Source organism: Galleria mellonella, unplaced genomic scaffold, assembly GCF_026898425.1.
Source record: "Galleria mellonella isolate WM207_F2 unplaced genomic scaffold, CSIRO_AGI_GalMel_v1 utg789, whole genome shotgun sequence".
Classification (NCBI taxonomy): domain Eukaryota; kingdom Metazoa; phylum Arthropoda; class Insecta; order Lepidoptera; family Pyralidae; genus Galleria; species Galleria mellonella.
The window spans coordinates 409,803-429,018 of NW_026442155.1; the positions used below are offsets into that span (position 1 = coordinate 409,803).

Sequence of the window (19,216 nt, forward strand, 5' to 3'; positions counted from 1 at the left end):
ATGATATATACTATATTATACACGAAATTGAGAATAATATAAAGCACTTTTGTTGTTAGTATAAGACTATGGCCTTCCTTATTAATTATCAATTCTGTTATTATTGTTATTATATTATTAAATTTAATTCTTCGATTCGATCATCATCATCATTATTATTAAATATTACATTGTTATTAATAATATAATATTATTATTATCAATTATTATTATTACCATATATTCTTCATCTCTGAATGAGGCATCGCCGCAGATTATGCCGAACGGTCAATACCACAGTTCAAGTAGCAATCTTTTAATTTGCCTGAAGTGAAGTCGCTCTCGTACAGAAGTAAAACACGTGTCGCAACAAGTACATAGAGTGAACAACAGAGACTGATGCAAATCATTGGCGTGTGTATATATGTGCTCTGTGAATTGTTTTTTTCTACCCGAAGTAGTGGTAATTTATACCAACCTAACACTGAAACTAGCTTTCCTCAAGATAGCGGGCATTGTGTGGTTTCAATTTGAAACGATTCTAATCATGTATCTGTGTCTATGTGTGTGCGTGTGCGTGTGCGTGTGTGCGTGTGCGTGTGCGTGTGTGCGTGTGTGTGTGACTGTATGTGTCTATATGTGTCCGTGTGTGTACGTGTACATGTGTGCGCGTGTGTCCGTGCGTGTGTGTACGTGTGTTCGCGTGCGTGCGTGTCCGTGTGTGTGTGTGTCCGCGTGTACGTAGGTGTGTCCGTGTATAGTGCGTGCGTGCGAGCGTGCGCGTGTCCGCGTGCGTGTACGTACCGTCGTCGCTGTCGCTGCCGGCGCGGAAGGGGTTGAAGTCGCTGAGGTCGGAGTCGGTGCGGCGTGCGTCGTCGGAGTCGCGGTCGGCGTCGGCGTCCAGCTCCAGCTCGTCCTCGGAGCCGCGCACGAACTCGTCCGACGACGAGCCGCCGCGGGCGCGCTTGGCCGCCTGGTTCGCCTGCTGCCGCGACGTCACTGCGGCCAACAATCATTGGCTTACATTAGACAATGTCTCAGTACATTTAACACGAATGTAAATACTTCTGACAGAATTCTACAATTTAAAATATTGTAATTTAATTAAATCTCTTTTCAGCCGGCTGCCGGCTGAACGGAAAGGACAGCAAATTCGGCGCCGGACTCAACGTGTTAATGCTCCTCTCCACTCAGGGTTTGCTGGATGAGAACTCTTGCAGAGTTAAGCTCGCCTGTTGTACATCTTCATTTAATATAAATTATATATTTTGTAATTTTTGTGTGTACAATAATGTATAAATAAATCCTCATCTCCCTAGCCTTATCCCAATTATTATTTGGGGTCGGCGTAATATGGTTTTATCCAAACCTCTGGTATTGCAGGCGTTCATAGGCTACGGTAACCGCTTACCATCAGGTGTGCCGTATGCTTGTTTGCCACTTCAGTGGTATAAAAACAAAATGAATCCACCTGGAATTCAGCACGATGGTTTCTAGGGGGAACCACGAGAAGGTCGACCCGACCTATATTGCTAGCAATAAGACTGGCAGTACCATTACTAACAATCCCTTTCCCCCGCCAAGTTAGTATTAGTGCAAGCAAGCAAGCGCAGTGGACTCACGCTTCCTCTTGGAGGTGTTAGCGTCGCCGTCGAGCCCGTTGGGGTTGTAGTGGGCGGCGGCGGCGGCGGCGGCGGCGGCGGCGGCGGCGGCGGCGGCGGCGGCGGCGGCGGCGGCGGCGGCGGCGGCGGCGGCGGGGGCGGCGGGCGGCGCGGCCTTGCCCTTGGCCTTGGCCGGCTCGAGTCCCAGCAGCCGGTTGATGCGGTTGCGGTCGGGCGCCGGGAAGTGCTTCTCCACCAGCGTTTGGAACACGCCCCTGTACGTAACACAATTAGTTATATATTTATTCTTTATTGCACAATAAAACTTTGTACAAGTGGCGAGCTTAATGCCACATGGCATTCTCTACCAGCTAACCATTAGGTGAAAACAGAAAGCGTATGAAGGGCAGATGTGGTGGGAAATATGTGGCATGCATATATAGCAATATACTGAAAGAATTATACATAATATATACGTATATATATACAATTATTCAGGTAAATCAATTTTATCCCCTTCAAAGCATTCTGTGACATAATGCACTTGTGCCAACGCCGTTTCCACTGTGAGAAGGCTCCTTGAAAGTCCTCTGGTTGTAGGTTTCTGCTGCCCCGTCGTAGCTTTTTTTATCTCATTTATGTCCCCCAAATGCCGCCCCCGAAGTACCAATTTGGTTTTTGGGAACAAGAAGAACTCACACGGGGCCAAATCCGGCGAATACACCGTAATGGAATTTTTCTCAAAAACTCACGGACAACTTATACATATGTATATATATTCTACTCGTGCCACACGAGCTTTGAGGCGTCTGAGCACATCGACGTAGAATTTTCCATCAACTGTCTGGCCTGGAGGGACGAATTCTTGATGGACAATTCGAAAAAAACAATCAACATTGTCTTGACATTTGAGCGGGATTTTCTTGATTTTTTTGTTCGTGGTTCCCCGGATGTCTTCCATTATTTTTCACGGCCATTCTTGCCGAGTTTCGAGAGAAACTTGATTACGACGCGCTGCTCTTCAACGGAAGCGGGCTTGCCGACGGGGTTTCGTTTTTCACTCGTGACAAACTACCGCACGGCGGTCAGACCAGAACTGAAGCATTGTTAGGGACAGAGATCTCTTTCTCGATCCAGAACACTTTTATACGAACTTTCCGGACAGACCTCGTATATAAGATATATATACATATCAAAACAACTATAAGCATTCTGAGATATAATAACTATTGAGTGACCTGTAACTAGATGGTTTTGTTCAACAAGTAATTAAAGTCCTGTAAAATATATATATATACATATGTATATATATATATATATATATATATATATATATATATATATATATATATATATATATATATATATATACACTGGGTTGGCTGGAAGAGATCTCTATCAGAGATTTTGTTGTTAAACTCATCGCTATATGTATTGATGTAATAAAGTATATATATATAAAACTATATATATATATATATATATATATATATATATATATATATATATATGTATTTATGCTTTAAAATAATGTTTAGTGAAAAAATACGAGACATGTCTTATAAAAATCTGACATAGAACAAACACTTATATATATTTTTTTTTTTTTTTATACAACTTAGAATGGCAAACAAGCTGACGGCCCACCTGATGGAAAGTGGTAATCGTCGCCTATAGACATGAGCAGTACCTGGACATAACAGAGTATACTGTTTCGTCCATGATACACCCCATGCGTTACCATTTTTGAAGACTCAGGTGTTATTCCTCTGTACCCGGTAAATTCAATAGTTTTACAATGACTATAAATTCATATCTGTATTTTATTAACATATAAATACAATATTTTATCTTAGATTATATATAGATAGATCATCGAACCTCAAAAACGGGTCAACTTTTTGTCAGCTAATTGTCAAATTAGCTGACTCGTTTTTTTTTTTATCAGTATTCTATATATTTACGCATAAAATGTATTTTGACGTATTATTTAATAAATAAAATTAATGTTTACCGCATTAAAAAAGTGCAGAATTTATAAGACAAAATAAATATACAAGTTATAAAGGAATCACTCGTAACTATTTATCAAGCACAATTGTATGAAAAATTTGGGTCAACTTTTTCTCGAAACATTTTACAATCTAAGTATTTTATATTTAGACGTCCTTGAAATAACATTTACATTAGCAAAACAAAAGATATCGACTTTCGTTATCGCCATATTTCAAATTTCCCGCGCTTTTTGTACCGCGTATCTATAAAACCTACTCGCTCCGAGTCACGAGGTCGTTCGCCCCGGCCGCCATTGTCCGAACTCGGTTATTACGCATCAGAAATACCAACTCGGTTCGGCGCACGGCGACACATGCGCTTTTCTTTCAACATTGATTTATTGTAATTGTGTGATACCGTGTAGGTTTTCAATGTGCATTTTATATTCTGTTATTGTTTTAGTGATGTAAATATTCGAGTGAGGCATCGTTCACTAAAAATTCTAATTTGATATATTATTCTACGGACCAGTATAAACTAATCTTTGTATTCACAATATGTCTCATAAATGTATTTTAGCAATTGAAGTTTTGTCTTTTATTGCCTTGAATTTTCAGTTTTAAAGAAAGTGATAAAAAACTCCAATAGTTAAAATAGATTTGTAGGTTTTAATTTTAAACCGACTTAAAAAAAAGGAGGTTCTCAACTCGGCTGTATATATTTGTTACTTCCTAACTCCGTTAGTTTTAAACTGATTTGGAAAATTCTTTTTTCATCTGAAATGATATACTTACATATTGGTCCCATAGAAATTTTATCAAAATCGATTCAGTAATTTAGTTTTGAAATCAAAATAAGGCTTGTCACAATTGATGTCAGTTTTTTTTTTTTTTATGGAAGACAATCACAACTAATTATGTTTTTTTTAAATAGAATTGCATCAGATCTGCATTATACTTTAATTCTTTATAAACTCGTAGTTTCGCTCAACTATCAAATTAAACTTATAATTTTAGAAATAAATTTAAGCATCTCAAAATCAACCCTAATGTTATTTACAATTTTATTTATTCCGTTTCAGATAACCTGTTTAGATTTGTAAGAAAATCTAATTCCAATATAACACAGAGACGTAAATTACGCTTTGGAAGTAATAACGGATATGTTTACTTCGCAAGAACTAAAGAAATTTCTAGAACAAATATCTGAGAACGCGAAATTCGTAAAGTACGATTTCGTGTCAGCGGAAAAATTTACGATACAGTTGAGAAGTACGGTAGTAACCGACCAGTCGCAGGAGTACTACAACCAGTATGTCGGCAAATGGATACAAAAGTTCTCCGACTACACCGCCACCAACTGGATAGTGAGGAATTCATTTCCTAAAGTCAAACGGATGCTGTTCCGCAAGGTGTTCACTTGCCACCGGTCGGGTTATAACAAGTCAAAGAGCGCCGATAGAACGCTCAATGTCGAGTGTAAAGCAAAAATAGACTTCAAAATGAAGTTTATCAATAGAAACACCATAAGGAACGACGCGTACCTGAAGGATAATTTGAACATGTGCATCTTTATAAACTTCGTGCACTCCCACAAGGTGAGAGGCCGGGAGTCGTACAACTTATTAAAGAGCTCGTCGGACACCGATCGGATTTTCTACGAGTTGTTCGACGATGGATACACACCGACCATGGCGAAAATGTACCATGAACTAACACTGATCGATAGACACGGGCACGGGTCCGAGGTTTTAATGGCGGCGAGTATAAACCCATCGATGCACCACGTACATTACGTACATAAAAAGTGGAAAAGTTTGGACAAAACGATTGGCACACCTGAAGAACTTATGGCCAGAAAGAAGGAGAGTATCACCAAACTGGGCGGTCTGATGTGTCACGACAACCCTCAAGTTATCGTCGTCGTAACCCCTCTGATGAGGCGCGTAATCTCAGAGTGTAGTTTGGATATTGTCATCGTGGAGTCAACGGTGACAAATATTCTTGTAACCTTCATGTACGTGCCGAGCAAAGTAGGAGCTTTACCAATGGCTTGCGTGCTGCACACGGAACAAAACGAAGCCAGCTACAGTCAAGCTTTTTTCGCTGTAAAATTGCTATTGGAAGATGAGTGCGGCAAAAGTTTCGAGCCGAAAACGCTGTTCGCGAACAATCTGCAGGTCCAAAGGAGCGCATTGGAAGCTATCTATCCGAGTTCGAGGGTACTGGTCTCCAATTCGTCGATATGCTGCGATGTATGGGAATGGATATGTAAGGACACCAATAAGATTGATCGCAAAAAGCGACACATCCTTATGACAATGTTCGACTCAATGTTTCGGGCTGATACTATGGAAACCGCTGAGAAGTATTTCGACGTGTTAAGTAAAGACGAATATGTGAATGCGACACCGACATTGTTGGACTATGTCAATGAAATATGGGGCCAATGTAGACATTGGTTTGTTGATCACGAGGAGGTCAAGGATAAACACATCGATTTATCTGTACGTCTGTTTAAAGAACTAATTGTGAGTAAATGTAAGCCTTTCAACATAGGTGCAATGGTCGACGTCGCAACCAATATATTGGACAATTATTTCCGCCAGATATTGCTAGCTTACGTGAAGGAGCAGGATGTTTTCAAGATGTATACAAAGTTTTTTAAAATGTGTAAAAGTGTATTAGAATTGGACTTTAAAAGAATTGGTGCTAATGAGTACAGGATGCAGCTCGAGTCGCCGGCATCGAAGAGCAAGTACATAAAATTCAGGACGGACACGTGGTGCTGCGACTGTGTTTACGGAAAGAGGGGACATTTCTGCGAACACCTGACGAGTATCATCAATTCGATGGAATCAAAGCTCAAAATAGCGGATTTGGGTGAAGATGAGAAATCGTTTATCGTTACAATAGCTGGGGACGACAAATGTGTTAAGGAGCTAAAATTTGAGAATGTAGCTACTGAAATAATTCACGAGCACGGAGAATCGATAGATGACGAATGCGACGACCAATCAATAAAATCATCGAAAGACAATGACGTTTATTGCTATGAAGAGATAAAAATAGAAAAGCTTGAGAATACCGATCCTTTGAATGACGATGATAGGAATGACGAGCAAAACAGTGGACTAACTGCCGACTCCGAAGCTAGATCAGTGGATGGACAATCAGAACTTCATAGAAATTACGGCAAGGCCTTGAGAGCGTTGAACGAAGAGTTTCGAAGGTTGAATAAGTTATTCAAGGAGAATGCTAATACGTCCAACTTGAATACAGTGCAGCGGTTGGCGAGGGAGTTGAGCAAAATAAGGCCGATAGAGAGAGTGAGTTTTGCTAATATGAGTATAGAGTTAAATTCCAATGCAAAAAAAGGAAACGTAACGATGATGATGACGATGATAATGATGATAATAATGATGATGATGATTAACCGTTTAGTTGATATTTTAAATATTTCAATTAAATGCTGAATGTAATTATTACTAAAGTTATACAATTTGCATATAGATATGTTCAACTTATTTGATTAATATAATATCATACCGTGCTATAGAGTGCAATATCTATGTATTGTAGTTACAATATCTATATATTGACCCAATAACGGATATATCGGTTATCCAAAATTTCAAAATTCAAAATTAAAAAATCATTTATTCATGTAGGACATTTTAGCCGCTTATGGACGTCAAATTTTTACATTATAATTTTATTTTTTTCCCTACCGTCCAGTTCCAATCCAATATATAATATAGCAGCCGATCAAAATTAATATAGATGTCCGACCAGTGTGTACAATAACGAAACGGATAATGACCTTTTTTTCACCATCAATGTTCAGAGAAAATCACCAGAAAGAGACAGGGACGCAGTTGCGTTTGCATGGCTGTGTTTCGGTTTGAAGGGTGGGATATGGCGTGAATTCACAGGATACAGGGGAATAACACCTGAGTCTTCAGGAATGGCAACGCATGGGGGGTATCATGGGCGAAACAGTATGTGTGTGTACTGTTATGTCCATGGTACAGCTCATGTCTATAGACGACGGTTTACCACTTTCCATCAGGTGGGCCGTCAGCTTGTTTGCCATTCTAAGTTGTATATAAAAAAAAAAAGAGCAAATCAATACATAGATATTAGAGTAGTACTCATATTACACATGCCTAGTTAACTCAGAGCAGGCAACCTGGACCCAGGTGCCTTATATTGTATTTTTATCTTTCATTCATTTTTCAAACTTAATTTCATTAAAGTCTTGCAGAGGTTCTCTCTCTTCATTTGTACACTCTTGACAGAGTGGTCGTGGTTTTCACATTGACAGTGGATCGTCGATGAGACTCTCCTTCACGATTGAGGTCCTCGCAATGCGTCTCCATCTACTTCTGTTCGCAGCCGAGCGAGAGCATTCCACAATAGACTGCTGTGTGGCCGTTTTGATGAGGTCAGTCCATCGCCTTGGCGATCTACCACGAGAACGTTTGCCTTGTACAGCTCCTTGCAGAAGTTAGCGGCGGAATTTTAGGCTAAAGTATTTGTATTGTGCGGGGATCGAAGCTACGACCATCAGAAGGCAGTACATCAAACCGCTAGAGCAGTAAGATCGTCGTAATTGGTATGCGACGACAAGTACTCACTTGGCGGTGGATACGAAGTCTGTGAGCTCGCCGTCGTCGCGCTCGAGCTGGTCCAGCGTGCGAGCCTCGCCGGTGGACTGCAAGCCGATCACCACGCACTTGCCGCACTTCACCGCCTCGCGCGCCGTTACCACCGCGTGGTTCACCTGCACGGAGTTGTTTTCTTTTAATACATGATATTGGAATGGTAACCCCGCCTGCGCGTTGGGGGGAAGGGGATTGTTAGTAATGGGCCCATAATATAGTAGTAATAGTAATTGACCCATTGCTAGCAATACATATTTCTTTTTATGTTTAATTTTTTTTTTACCAATAGTTGCAACTGAATGGCTTTGTTGCAGTCGCATTTATTATTAGATCATGCCATACCAGAGGGAGACTGTACAAAAGTCGATTGCTTGGGTACTTCTGCCCTATTCATATTTCAACCGTGAAGCAGTTGTGTTTGCATGGCTGTGTTTCGGTTTAAAGGATGGGATATGGCGTGAATTTACTGGGTACAGAGCAATAACACCTGAATCCTCAGGAATGGCAACGCATGGGGCGTATCATGGGCGAAATAGTACTCTGTGTTATGTGCATGGTACTGCTCATGTCTATAGGCGACGGTTACCACTTTCCGATGGACCGTCAGCTTGTTTGCCATTCTAAGTTGTATAAAAAAAAAAACTATCATAATATGTATTAAAAATAGAAATTATGAATTCTCATTATTATCATCATCAATTCGGCCATCATCCGTCCACTGATGAACATAGGCCTCCCCCATAGACTGTCATAAGGAACGGTCCTGAACTGGTAACTGGTGTTCTAACATACCTTAGCAGAGGGGGAGGGATTGTTAATAATTTTTAGATCTGACCTATTGAAGAAAATTTCTCATTGATAATCCTAGTAAGCTATAATGAGGGGGGAGAGGGATTGTTAGTAATGCGGATTATCAGTCCCATTGCTAGCAATATACCCAAACAGGTCGATCTCCACATGGTCCCCCCTGGAAATCATCGTGCTGAATTCCAAGTGTATTCAACACGATGGGCTAACTGACCTGTCTTTTCATTCTCACCTATCATCCCTCACTGGTGCCCCGCCAGCGTATACCGATAGCGAAGGCGGGGTTACCTTTCCATTATCATCCCATAAAAAAAAAACTCTCGCCTTTGCTAACATTGTTATTAACTTATTGTTGTTACTGTATATTTTAGTGCAATAAAGAATATATATATATATATACCTTAGCAGCAATACACAGGTACTTGAAGAACCTCTGGTGTGCAGACCAGAACTGTCCCCACATGGTCTTCTTCATGCGTGGCTCCGCGTCGATCAGCTCCGCCGCCTCCGTGAAGCGTTGCATTGCTTCTACCCACTGTACATAAACAATTTAAGTTTGTATTCACACAAACAATAGAATCACAAGAGAAAGAGATCCTATATTGCTCTTTTTTGAATTTATTTCAAAAAAATATGGTTATATTAATTAAATAATTCATTAGATTTAACCTTTTAAAATATGATTAATTATAAATTTGTTTTAATTTATTGTGCACATATTAGAAATATATAAATTTCGAATGTGGAATTACAAGTAAATTAATCCAGGATTTTGCTACACAAAAAAAAAACACAATTTAACCAACTGGGAGTAAACTTTGCAGAAAAACACAAAAAGACGGGGTGGCCCATTCTATGCCGGGATCAAACGCACTTGTTCTTTGTTGTACAGCATGAAATGTTTTTTTTTTATTACTTGGAATTAAAAAAGAAAGTGTTTAAACTAATGCTTACAGAAAATATTATCAGAATAGATTCAGAATTGGTGTCTGATAATCCAGGTTGCCTGTAAGAGATTGCTTCTAGCGATAAGGCCGCCTTTTGTATATGCATATTCTGTATAAATACTCCTTGTATACATTTTATTTTTTTATACAACTTAGAATGGCAAACAAGTTGACGGCCCACCTGATGGAAAGTGGTAACCGTCACCTATAGACATGAGCAGTACCATGGACATAACAGAGTATACTGTTTCGCCCATTAAACCCTCAATGCGTTGCCATTCCTGAGGACTCAGGTGTTATTCCTCTGTACCCAGTAAATTCACGCCATATCTCACCCTTCAAATCGAAACACAGACATGCAAACACAACTGCTTCACGGTAGAAACACGAATGGGACAAAAGTACCCAAGCAATCCACTTTTGTAAAAAATCTCCCTCTGGTGATAAGTTAATGAGTTATTAGTATCCTCTATGAGTTACTAGGGTCGAGTGCAAAGTGTTAATAGCAGCTCTAATAGCTAAGGCGTACCAGTGCGACAGCCTTGTCGTATGTCTCCTTGAACGCGTCCGAGAGCGGCACCTCCTCGATCTTGAAGGAGACGCCGTGGAAGGACAGTTGCCGCGCGATGTACATCCCTCGTAGCTTCATGTCCATGGCTACTATCTCCATCGCGCCCACACCCCTGTACACAACAAGCGTCCATATTTTAGCCTACTGACACGTGACAACGTCGTAATTATAGGTATTTTTTTTTATTGTTTTTTTATTCTAAATTATTATAAATTTTTTATAATGGTTTGGTTATACAGGTATTATTCTCAAATAATGTTTTTCTAAAAAAATGTTTTATTAACTTCTGAGCATTATTATTGACAATGTTGCTGTAGTTTTCAATAGTATTTGTTTGTTTAATTTTGTTTATATTTGTTTAATTTAGTATTGTCTAATTTTCTGTTTCGTTTACTTGTATTTTATTTTGTGCAAATTCTACTGGCTACCAAATTACTGTTTAAGTGTATAATTATATATTATTTTAGCTGTTTGTTTGCCTTAAATAAATTAATTAAAAAAAAAACAATTTAACAATTTTCGAGATTATTTTTAAAACTTATTGTTGAAAGAATAAATTCTATTTGTCGACTTCAAACACTGTTTTATACAAAATTTATGTATTTGTATGTATCTATTAACAAACAATTATTTACGAACACAGAGCGACCGACCAGTTTAGAGTGCGGTCACCATCACCACCATAATTCTATATTACGACACCAGGTGGCGCCACAAGGTAAAATAAACATATATGTTTAAAAATACATTTTGATGCTAGTTACTAGTTTATGTTCATTTTTTATTCAATGCCTATATACACATGTAACGGGAAATTAAAGTAAGGTAAGTGCGAGACGAGACGCTGTGATGCAAAGCGTCCAACGCCCTTTGAATACTTTCGGATGAAGCCGGAACAATTGTCAGAAACGATAAAAACAGAGTGAATTCATTAATTTCTCGTTACATATGTATAGATATCGGTGGTAGGTATGTCTGATGGGACTATTGGTTATTTAAACGTACTTCCTAAGATCCATATAAAATGGGTCCCAGTACTATTACCATAATACACGTGGGGGTCTACCATGAAATGAAATTCCGAATTTTCGGCCTCAATTTTGTGTTTTTGTTCATACCAAAACCGACCCTATTAATGGAGCTTAACATTTCATTTGTCATAAATCCTACCATAAAAGTAAAAAGGAACGATACTTTAGCATTTTTAAATATTTTTAAACGGTATGTATCAAGTAGTTTTAAATTAAAATTTTGTTTAGGCCCTGTATATATAGGCCCTCTGTTTGTTCCATGTCATTGACATGCCATTTTAACTAAATGCGAAAACCATATCGATGGAAACACATAGTTCAGAGAACATTAGCGTTAACATTCTCGTTATCTTTCGATTGATCGTTCATCGCAATTAAATTACAACTCGCTTAATTTACTAAAAGGTGGCAAGATTATTAAGCTATCATTGCAAATTTCAGAAGCAAAAGTCACTAATCTACGGCGGTAGAAGCGGTCCGAGCGCGACCGACCTCTTCTCGACGGCGTTAATGAAGTCCATGAAGGTGGGGAAGGGCGTGCCGTCGCCCCAGATGCCGAGCCGCACCATGTAGGCCATGTTGCGCGGCTCGGAGGCGCCGGTGGCGGACGCGTACACGACGCGAGCCTTCGGCAGCCGCGTCTGCAGCTCCAGCGCCGTCAGCCCCGTCTTCGTCGCCTTGCCCGACCCCACCGGGCACAGATTCTTCGCCTTGTGACACTCGTCGAACACGATCTGAATGCTTGTTGAGGAAACATATTGCAACTCTATCGTCCCTGACTAAGGTCACCAGGTTTACCAGAGGGCGACTTTGTACAAAAGTCGATTGCTTGGGTACCTCTGTCCCATTCGTGTTTCAACCGTGAAGTAGTTGTGTTTACATGGCTGTGTTTCGGTTTGAAGGGTGGGATATGGCGTGAATTTACTGGGTACAGAGGAATAACACCTGAGTCCTCAGGAATGGCAACGCATGAGGGGTATCATGGACGAAACAGTATACTCTGTTATGTTCATGGTACTGCTCATGTCTATAGGCGACGGTTACCACTTTCCATCAGGTGGGCCGTCAGCTTGTTTGCCATTCTAAGTTGTATAAAAAAAAAAAAAAAAACGGTGGACTACCTGACCTGACATTATCTTATATATTATCATCACACATGTCTTTGGGAAGAAACAATAAAGAGTATCTATCTATCTATCTATCACACACTAAAAAAAAAGTACCATACAGGGAAGAATGATTTATTACCAATTTCACTGCTAGCTATATACCCCAGATTATCTATACTTTATTATGAGTCAAAGTTGACATTTTTTGTAATTTTTCAAACCATATTTCGTTAGTAAATTATTCATGTTGTCTAGTAGAAACTTTAAAAAAAAAAAGTAGTAATATTTTAAATACACTCTCGTGTCACACTACACGTATGTACATATGTATATACATATCCTAATGCGATGCAATTGCAGGTAAATAGTACCTACATACCTGATTTTATCTGAAAATTGTATCAGTCGAGTTTCACTATCATCCTTGGATAGTGCGTGAAGCAATTACAATTAGGAAACATCAGGAAAATTTTAATAAGAAAGATGGATGGATGAGGATGTAAACAGGTCGTAACGTGGAGACAATTCAGGTAATATATCATTACAAACTCTCTTACAAACTATTAATCATGCAACGCGGGGGGAAAAGGAATTGTTAGTAATGGAGACTGAGAATCCTATTGCTAGCAATATACCCAACCAGGTCGACCTCGTCGCGGTTCTCCCTGGAAACTATCATGGTTAATTCCTGATGAATTCTATATATATAGATATAAAAGCTGCCAGAGGTGTACTCGACATCAAAATCATTTTTCTCAATTCCATTTAGTGACATAAAATTGTATACGAATAGAAAAGGATACAAGTCCATCAAAGTCCTCGCCGCACCACTGCAGCAGCTGCTTGAGCCGCGAGCGGTACTTGGTGGTGGAGGACTGCGTCTCGCCGATCAGCGCCGAGTACGTCGCGAACACTACTCCCTTCTTCACGTTCCCGTTCACCGCCGACGAGATCTTGGCGTACTTGAACTGGATAGGGGGGTACAAATCTGTATTATAAAATAGTTATGGTCGAAAATTCTGCATTTTGATTTTATGGAACCTTATGGAAATTACCGGGCACTGGGAACTTGGTATGGCCATAGAATAATACAGTAAAATTAATCTTGAAGTATCTTTTACTATTTCTAAAAGCGAATTTAAAATAAAAATTTTAGTACTATTGCTTCATATATAATTTTTGATACCATAATACTTTTACTCAACTCTCTCTTTTTCTTCTTTTGATTTGTCTTATCCCATTTTATTTGTGGTTGGACCTCCTAATCATTCTTCGCCATGACTGTCTGTCTTGATTAGACATCAGATCTTAAAACTTCCTTGTTTTTCATATGTCAGAATGTATATTTATTTATTAGAAACCAACAGTGTTACTAGTATTTAAAATATTAATGCTAATAACAGGTTTCTTATTATTATAATTATAATATATATATATATATATATATATATATATATATATATATATATATATATATATATATATATAAGACACCAACAATATATATAATATACAATATATATATAAGTAAAACAGAACAAAAAAAAAAAAGGAACGGTTAGGAAATATGATCAGCCAAAATGGTAATGTTCTACTCTCCACACTTGGCCGTACTATACACGACCACTTAGTGCTTTTCTACGTAGAAAAGCACTTAGTGGTCGTGAAGGAACCGAGGTTATAGAATAAAGGAAACCAATCACGGGTGAGAGTATATTATAATAGAGACGGTGGCACCTTGTTGAGCGGGTAGACGGCGATGTGTCCGGCGCCGACGTCGCGCAGGTCGCGCTCGGCGTCGTACTTGAGGTCGTTGGACACCGACACCCACACGGCGCGCCGCCGCCCGCGCACGTAGTTCTCGAAGATGATGCCCGCGATCGTGCGGCCCTTGCCCACGCCCGCGCCGTCGCCTGCAACCAAATATTACTGTTAACGTCTTCTAATCAGCGTACACACTTAGCACAAGCGGGCTTACCATTCTACTATCATCTATTACAAATAGCTGTACGACCTATGAGGAAGCCGGCGCGCGTGCCGTCGGGCAGCAGGTGCTGGTGCGCCTGCGAGGCGTACACGATGGCCTCCAGCTGCAGCGCCGACAGCAGCCCGCCGCGCACCGTGTCGCCGGGCAGCGCCAGCTCGTACGTCACCTCGGCCGGCTCCACCGACGACAGCGACGCCGTCTCCACCACCGGGTCCGGGTGCTTGCGGCCCAGCTTCACTGCGAACGGTACAAAGAGTATCGTTAATAATCCTAAACCGAACATAAACCTTCCCCATAAGGTTGCTATGCGTGGCAGGTGGATTGGCAACTGCAGTTAGGCTTCCATAAGGTTGCTATGCTTGGCAGGTGGATTGACAACCGCAGTTAGGCTTTTAGAGATGTTTTAAGAGGTCCATCCCTCGCCCTCCCTTAGCCGTCTTTTACGACACCCACGGGGAAGGAAGGGGTGGCCTATTCAGGCCCCTGTCAAAATGAGACAGATACAAAAGAGGGTGGTATACGATACGTACGTGTAATTGATTATCTACAATAATTTTCAATTTTTTCACCGTTCATAATTACATTTCTGTTTTGCCAAAGGTTGAGTGGGAGAGAAAATGTCTGGTACAAAAGACGGACTTAATACTGTATAGCATATACAGTATTAAGTCCGTCTTTTGTACCAGACATTTTTTTTTATGTAATGTATTCCATAAAGAATAAATAAATAAATATACTCATATAAATTACGGTCTGACGGTCAGTGATAGGTTTTTTTTAAAAAACCAATACTATTTAAATTCACAATATCATTTAATATAATTTAACACAGAGTCTTTATTTAAAATTAGTAATTATATAATATTAGTTATATGTATGAATCGTGATTGATTCCTAAAATATACACCGTACGTTCGCGACTTAAACAACAAACTGGCTTCTCACTGCCCTGTCGTATTCCCTTTTATCAATTTTCTTTGTAAAGTATGTCTTCATTCTTTCTGAGAATTTGTGTGGTGGGAACAGCTATTGTGCAGTATGTATTGGTATGTTGTAGTATGGTTTGGATGGGGTTTGCACCCGTAACACATATATAAACACAAATTACAAATAACATTATTATAAGCTATTATCATTAAACGCGACTCACGTTTAAGCGGCATGTAGTCTGCATACGTTTCCGCCACACCCATGTCCTCGTCATCCACTTCTTCCTCTTCTGCTGGCATCTGGAATTAGAATTACAGTGTGATCTATTATTGGCCAATAACAACGTTTGCCATTTTCCATCAATTATAATGAATACTGATTACGTAGTGCACAGAAAAAATGGATTATGTAACACTCCGCTCTGTTAGCCCGCTGTTAACTTTACAATATAAAATTTTCCATTTAACGACAATTATAATAATAATAATCAACAAACTATAATTAATACAATCTCAGTTTAAATAGATTTTAATGACAAAACAAACGAATAGTTTGCCGGACCATAGACAGTCTGTTAATGTTTATTTTTATTTGTTCTTTAGTAGTATACAAAGCAAACATCGATCATTTGAATGTTTCCATTTGTTACTAATATCATTTAGAGAGATAGTTTCAACAAAATTTACTTAAATTTACAACTAAATGTAAATTTAACTAAATTATGTTGAAATTGTCTCTATCTATTGAGACAAACCACATTCTAGTTCTAGTTATTCCTAATTCGTGCACACATATAATGAATAAAAAAGTTGGCCTGTTTTTGGGAAAGAGATTTAAAAGAAAAGCAAATTAAAACACTTTATTAGTTCTCTTCTTTTTTTTAATTTTTCTATACCACTTTACCCACCTGATGATATGCGGTCATCGTGACCTATGAACGTCAGCAATACCAATGCATTATTACGACCCTGAAGAAACCTCTTTACCCCTTTTTTGAAGAACTCCATTTTTTTTTTCTTTTATACAACTTAGAATGGCAAACAAGCTGACGGTCCACCTGAATGGAAAGTGGTAACCGTCGCCTATAGACATGAGCAGTACAGTGGATGTAACAGAGTATACTGTTTCGCCCATGATAACCCCCATGCGTTGCCATTCCTGAGGACTCAGGTGTTATTCCTCTGTACCCTGTAAATTCACTACCATGTCCCACCTTTCAAACCGAAACACAGCCGTACAAACAACTGCTTCACGGTAGAAACACGAATGGGACAGAGGTACCCAAGCAATCGACTTTTGTACAAAGTCTCCCTCTGGTAAATAATAATATTAATATTGTAGCCTCTTGGAAAGAAATATATATGGAAGTAACAATATATGATCTATGCAGATCAAGTTTGTTTGAAGATTTTTTCGAAAACAAACCTTTATAATGTAAAGTCACCATCTTGCTGCTACAGCCATTTCAAAAGATGAGAATCATCATTATTTACTGTTCAAGCCCTTTTATTTTATATTCATATTAATAGGGTTGACAAAATATACACCATCCGCCATCTTGTAGTGGCGGCCATTTTGAAAATAGTACAATTCTGAGTATTGCATATTGTATTATCATCAGAATTAGAGGTGTATGCTAAATTTTACTTAACATACTTTTCCATAAGATTCTCAATGGCTCGGAACCGTTCCTTACACGGCAGTCTATGGAGGAGGCCTATGCCCAGCAGAGGACAGTTAATGGCTGACATGATAATAATGGCATACTGTTGCCATATTAGAAAATGTACTTTTATAAATTGGCTCGGAGGTAGGTATTTTTAAATACGCAATCGGGACTTAACGCGACGAAAAAGCTTTTGCAGGTAAATAGTACTTACATACCTGCTTCTTTATTGCCGACGTTTCGACGTGGATTGTACCGCGTTGTGACCACGATAGAACTGTCGTACTTAGCTACCAAGACATTTGTTGCCTAGTTCTTTATAATGGAGTATTGTAGCTTGATGACCAGGTCAGACCGGGTTGGCGTGATTTAAAAAAAATGAATTAAAAACTTGTAAACATATAATACATACCTTGTCGGGCTGCCACATGGTGCCTTTGGGGTGCGACCAGGGCGGCAGCTGCGCGAGCTGGCCCAGCATGCCTGCGAGGGGTCCCCCCATGCCCGATGCCAGGATCTGGTTCAGATTCTGCAGCAGGTACGAGTTCATGCCTGGCATGTTGCCCACCATCTCCACTGTGGGCACGAGTAGAAGCCAGTATTAACAATTAGTCCTTTTACAGTGGCACCCAAGGCTCTCTGTCATTAATCACAAATGAATTAAAAGTAAAACAAAGTTTTGATGTAAAAAAATCATACATGTCACAGTTAATGACCAAATTTGACAATATTTTTTATTTATTTTAAGTAACAAGTCTTTATATAAATAAAGGCTCATAGACTTATACTTTGAAGTCCAAATATATAATGTTCACCAAATTACGTGTGAAAAAAAAATTATCACCGACCACGTGTGATACGCATAAATTAATTAAAACATGCATTCATACATTCCGTACCGTATTTTACAAGTAATAAATAATAAATATATAAAATAAAAATAAAGGTCTATAGGCGACGGTTACAACTTTCCATCAGGTGGGCCGTCAGCTTGTTTGCCATTCTAAGTTGCATAAAAAAAAACAATTAAAAATCTATTTTGACGAGTTAAGTCAATTGCCTTATTATGCCATAATGAATAGGTATTACTCAGTATATGAGAGACATTACATTACAAGAATAAATTGAAACATATAAACGATACAAAATGGTGCGTTTTGATTCAGTTTAAAAAAATATGTGTCAAAATTAAGTCATATATATATATATATATAAAACCTCGTATATATATATATATATATATATATATATATATACGAGGTTTGTCCGGAAAGTACGTATAAAAGTTTTTTAAAAATTTTATTTTACAATTATTCAGGTAAATCAATTTTATCCCCTTCAAAGTACTCCCCCTGTGACATAATGCACTTGTGCCAACGCCGTTTCCACTGTGAGAAGGCTCCTTGAAAGTCCTCTGGTTGTAGGTTTCTCAGCTGCCCCGTCGTAGCTTTTTTTATCTCATTTATGTCCCCCAAATGCCGCCCCCGAAGTACCAATTTGGTTTTTGGGAACAAGAAGAAGTCACACGGGGCCAAATCCGGCGAATAGGGGGGTGTTCGGTCACCGTAATGGAATTTTTACTCAAAAACTCACGGAACGATCTTGGCGCAAATTTTTTTTCATTTGAAGTTCGTTTCTTAGAATTTCGTGGACCACGGTTTTGCCCAAATTAAGCTCTTCAGCCACCTGTCTGACCGTTAAACGACGGTCCCCATTAACACAAGTTCGAATTCTTTCCACGTTTTCGTCGGAATGTGAAGTGGAAGGACGTCCTGAACGTGGGTCATCTTGAACGCTTTCTCGGCCCTCTCTGAATCTTTTTAGCCACTTGTGGACGGTTGGTTCCTTCACAGCATCATCCCCATAAACTGTTCTGAGATCGGCAAAAATTTCACGGCCATTCTTGCCGAGTTTCGAGAGAAACTTG

General features: G+C 39.2%; 2 protein-coding genes across 9 annotated transcripts in view; one reads left to right on the forward strand and one right to left on the reverse strand.

The window, feature by feature from the left end:
• Positions 1–19,216, reverse strand: part of LOC113515152 (protein strawberry notch-like) — a 41,796-nt gene that overhangs the window by 14,204 nt on the left and 8,376 nt on the right. For 3 of the 6 annotated variants that reach the window (XM_052901686.1, XM_052901682.1, XM_052901687.1), the window contains 11 exons: positions 17,702–17,865; positions 15,844–15,922; positions 14,721–14,930; positions 14,444–14,619; positions 13,510–13,674; positions 12,090–12,331; positions 10,525–10,678; positions 9,449–9,583; positions 8,215–8,360; positions 1,602–1,855; positions 784–978 (listed from right to left, as the gene is read on the reverse strand). In XM_052901686.1, coding sequence (XP_052757646.1) covers positions 784–978; positions 1,602–1,855; positions 8,215–8,360; positions 9,449–9,583; positions 10,525–10,678; positions 12,090–12,331; positions 13,510–13,674; positions 14,444–14,619; positions 14,721–14,930; positions 15,844–15,922; positions 17,702–17,865 — 1,920 coding nt within the window. The remainder of the gene's footprint in view (positions 1–783; positions 979–1,601; positions 1,856–8,214; positions 8,361–9,448; positions 9,584–10,524; positions 10,679–12,089; positions 12,332–13,509; positions 13,675–14,443; positions 14,620–14,720; positions 14,931–15,843; positions 15,923–17,701; positions 17,866–19,216) is intronic. The other 3 variants (XM_052901685.1, XM_052901684.1, XM_052901683.1) reach the window with 3 other exon arrangements.
• Positions 3,908–8,179, forward strand: LOC128202219 (uncharacterized). 3 transcript variants are annotated; one of them, XM_052901689.1, is made up of 3 exons: positions 3,908–3,995; positions 4,657–6,903; positions 7,902–8,179. In XM_052901689.1, the coding sequence occupies exons 2-3, from the start codon at positions 4,738–4,740 to the stop codon at positions 7,932–7,934; spliced, it is 2,199 nt and encodes a 732-aa protein (XP_052757649.1). In that variant the 5' UTR covers positions 3,908–3,995; positions 4,657–4,737; the 3' UTR covers positions 7,935–8,179. The 3 variants fall into 3 exon arrangements, with proteins under 3 accessions (XP_052757649.1, XP_052757650.1, XP_052757648.1); XM_052901690.1 differs by having other exon boundaries at positions 7,973–8,178; XM_052901688.1 differs by lacking the exon at positions 7,902–8,179 and having other exon boundaries at positions 4,657–7,064.

What these genes read in the sequence shown, in the direction of transcription:
- LOC128202219 (XM_052901688.1), top strand. Translation starts at nt 4,738, where the DNA reads ATGTTTACTTCGCAAGAACTAAAGAAATTTCTAGAACAAATATCTGAG.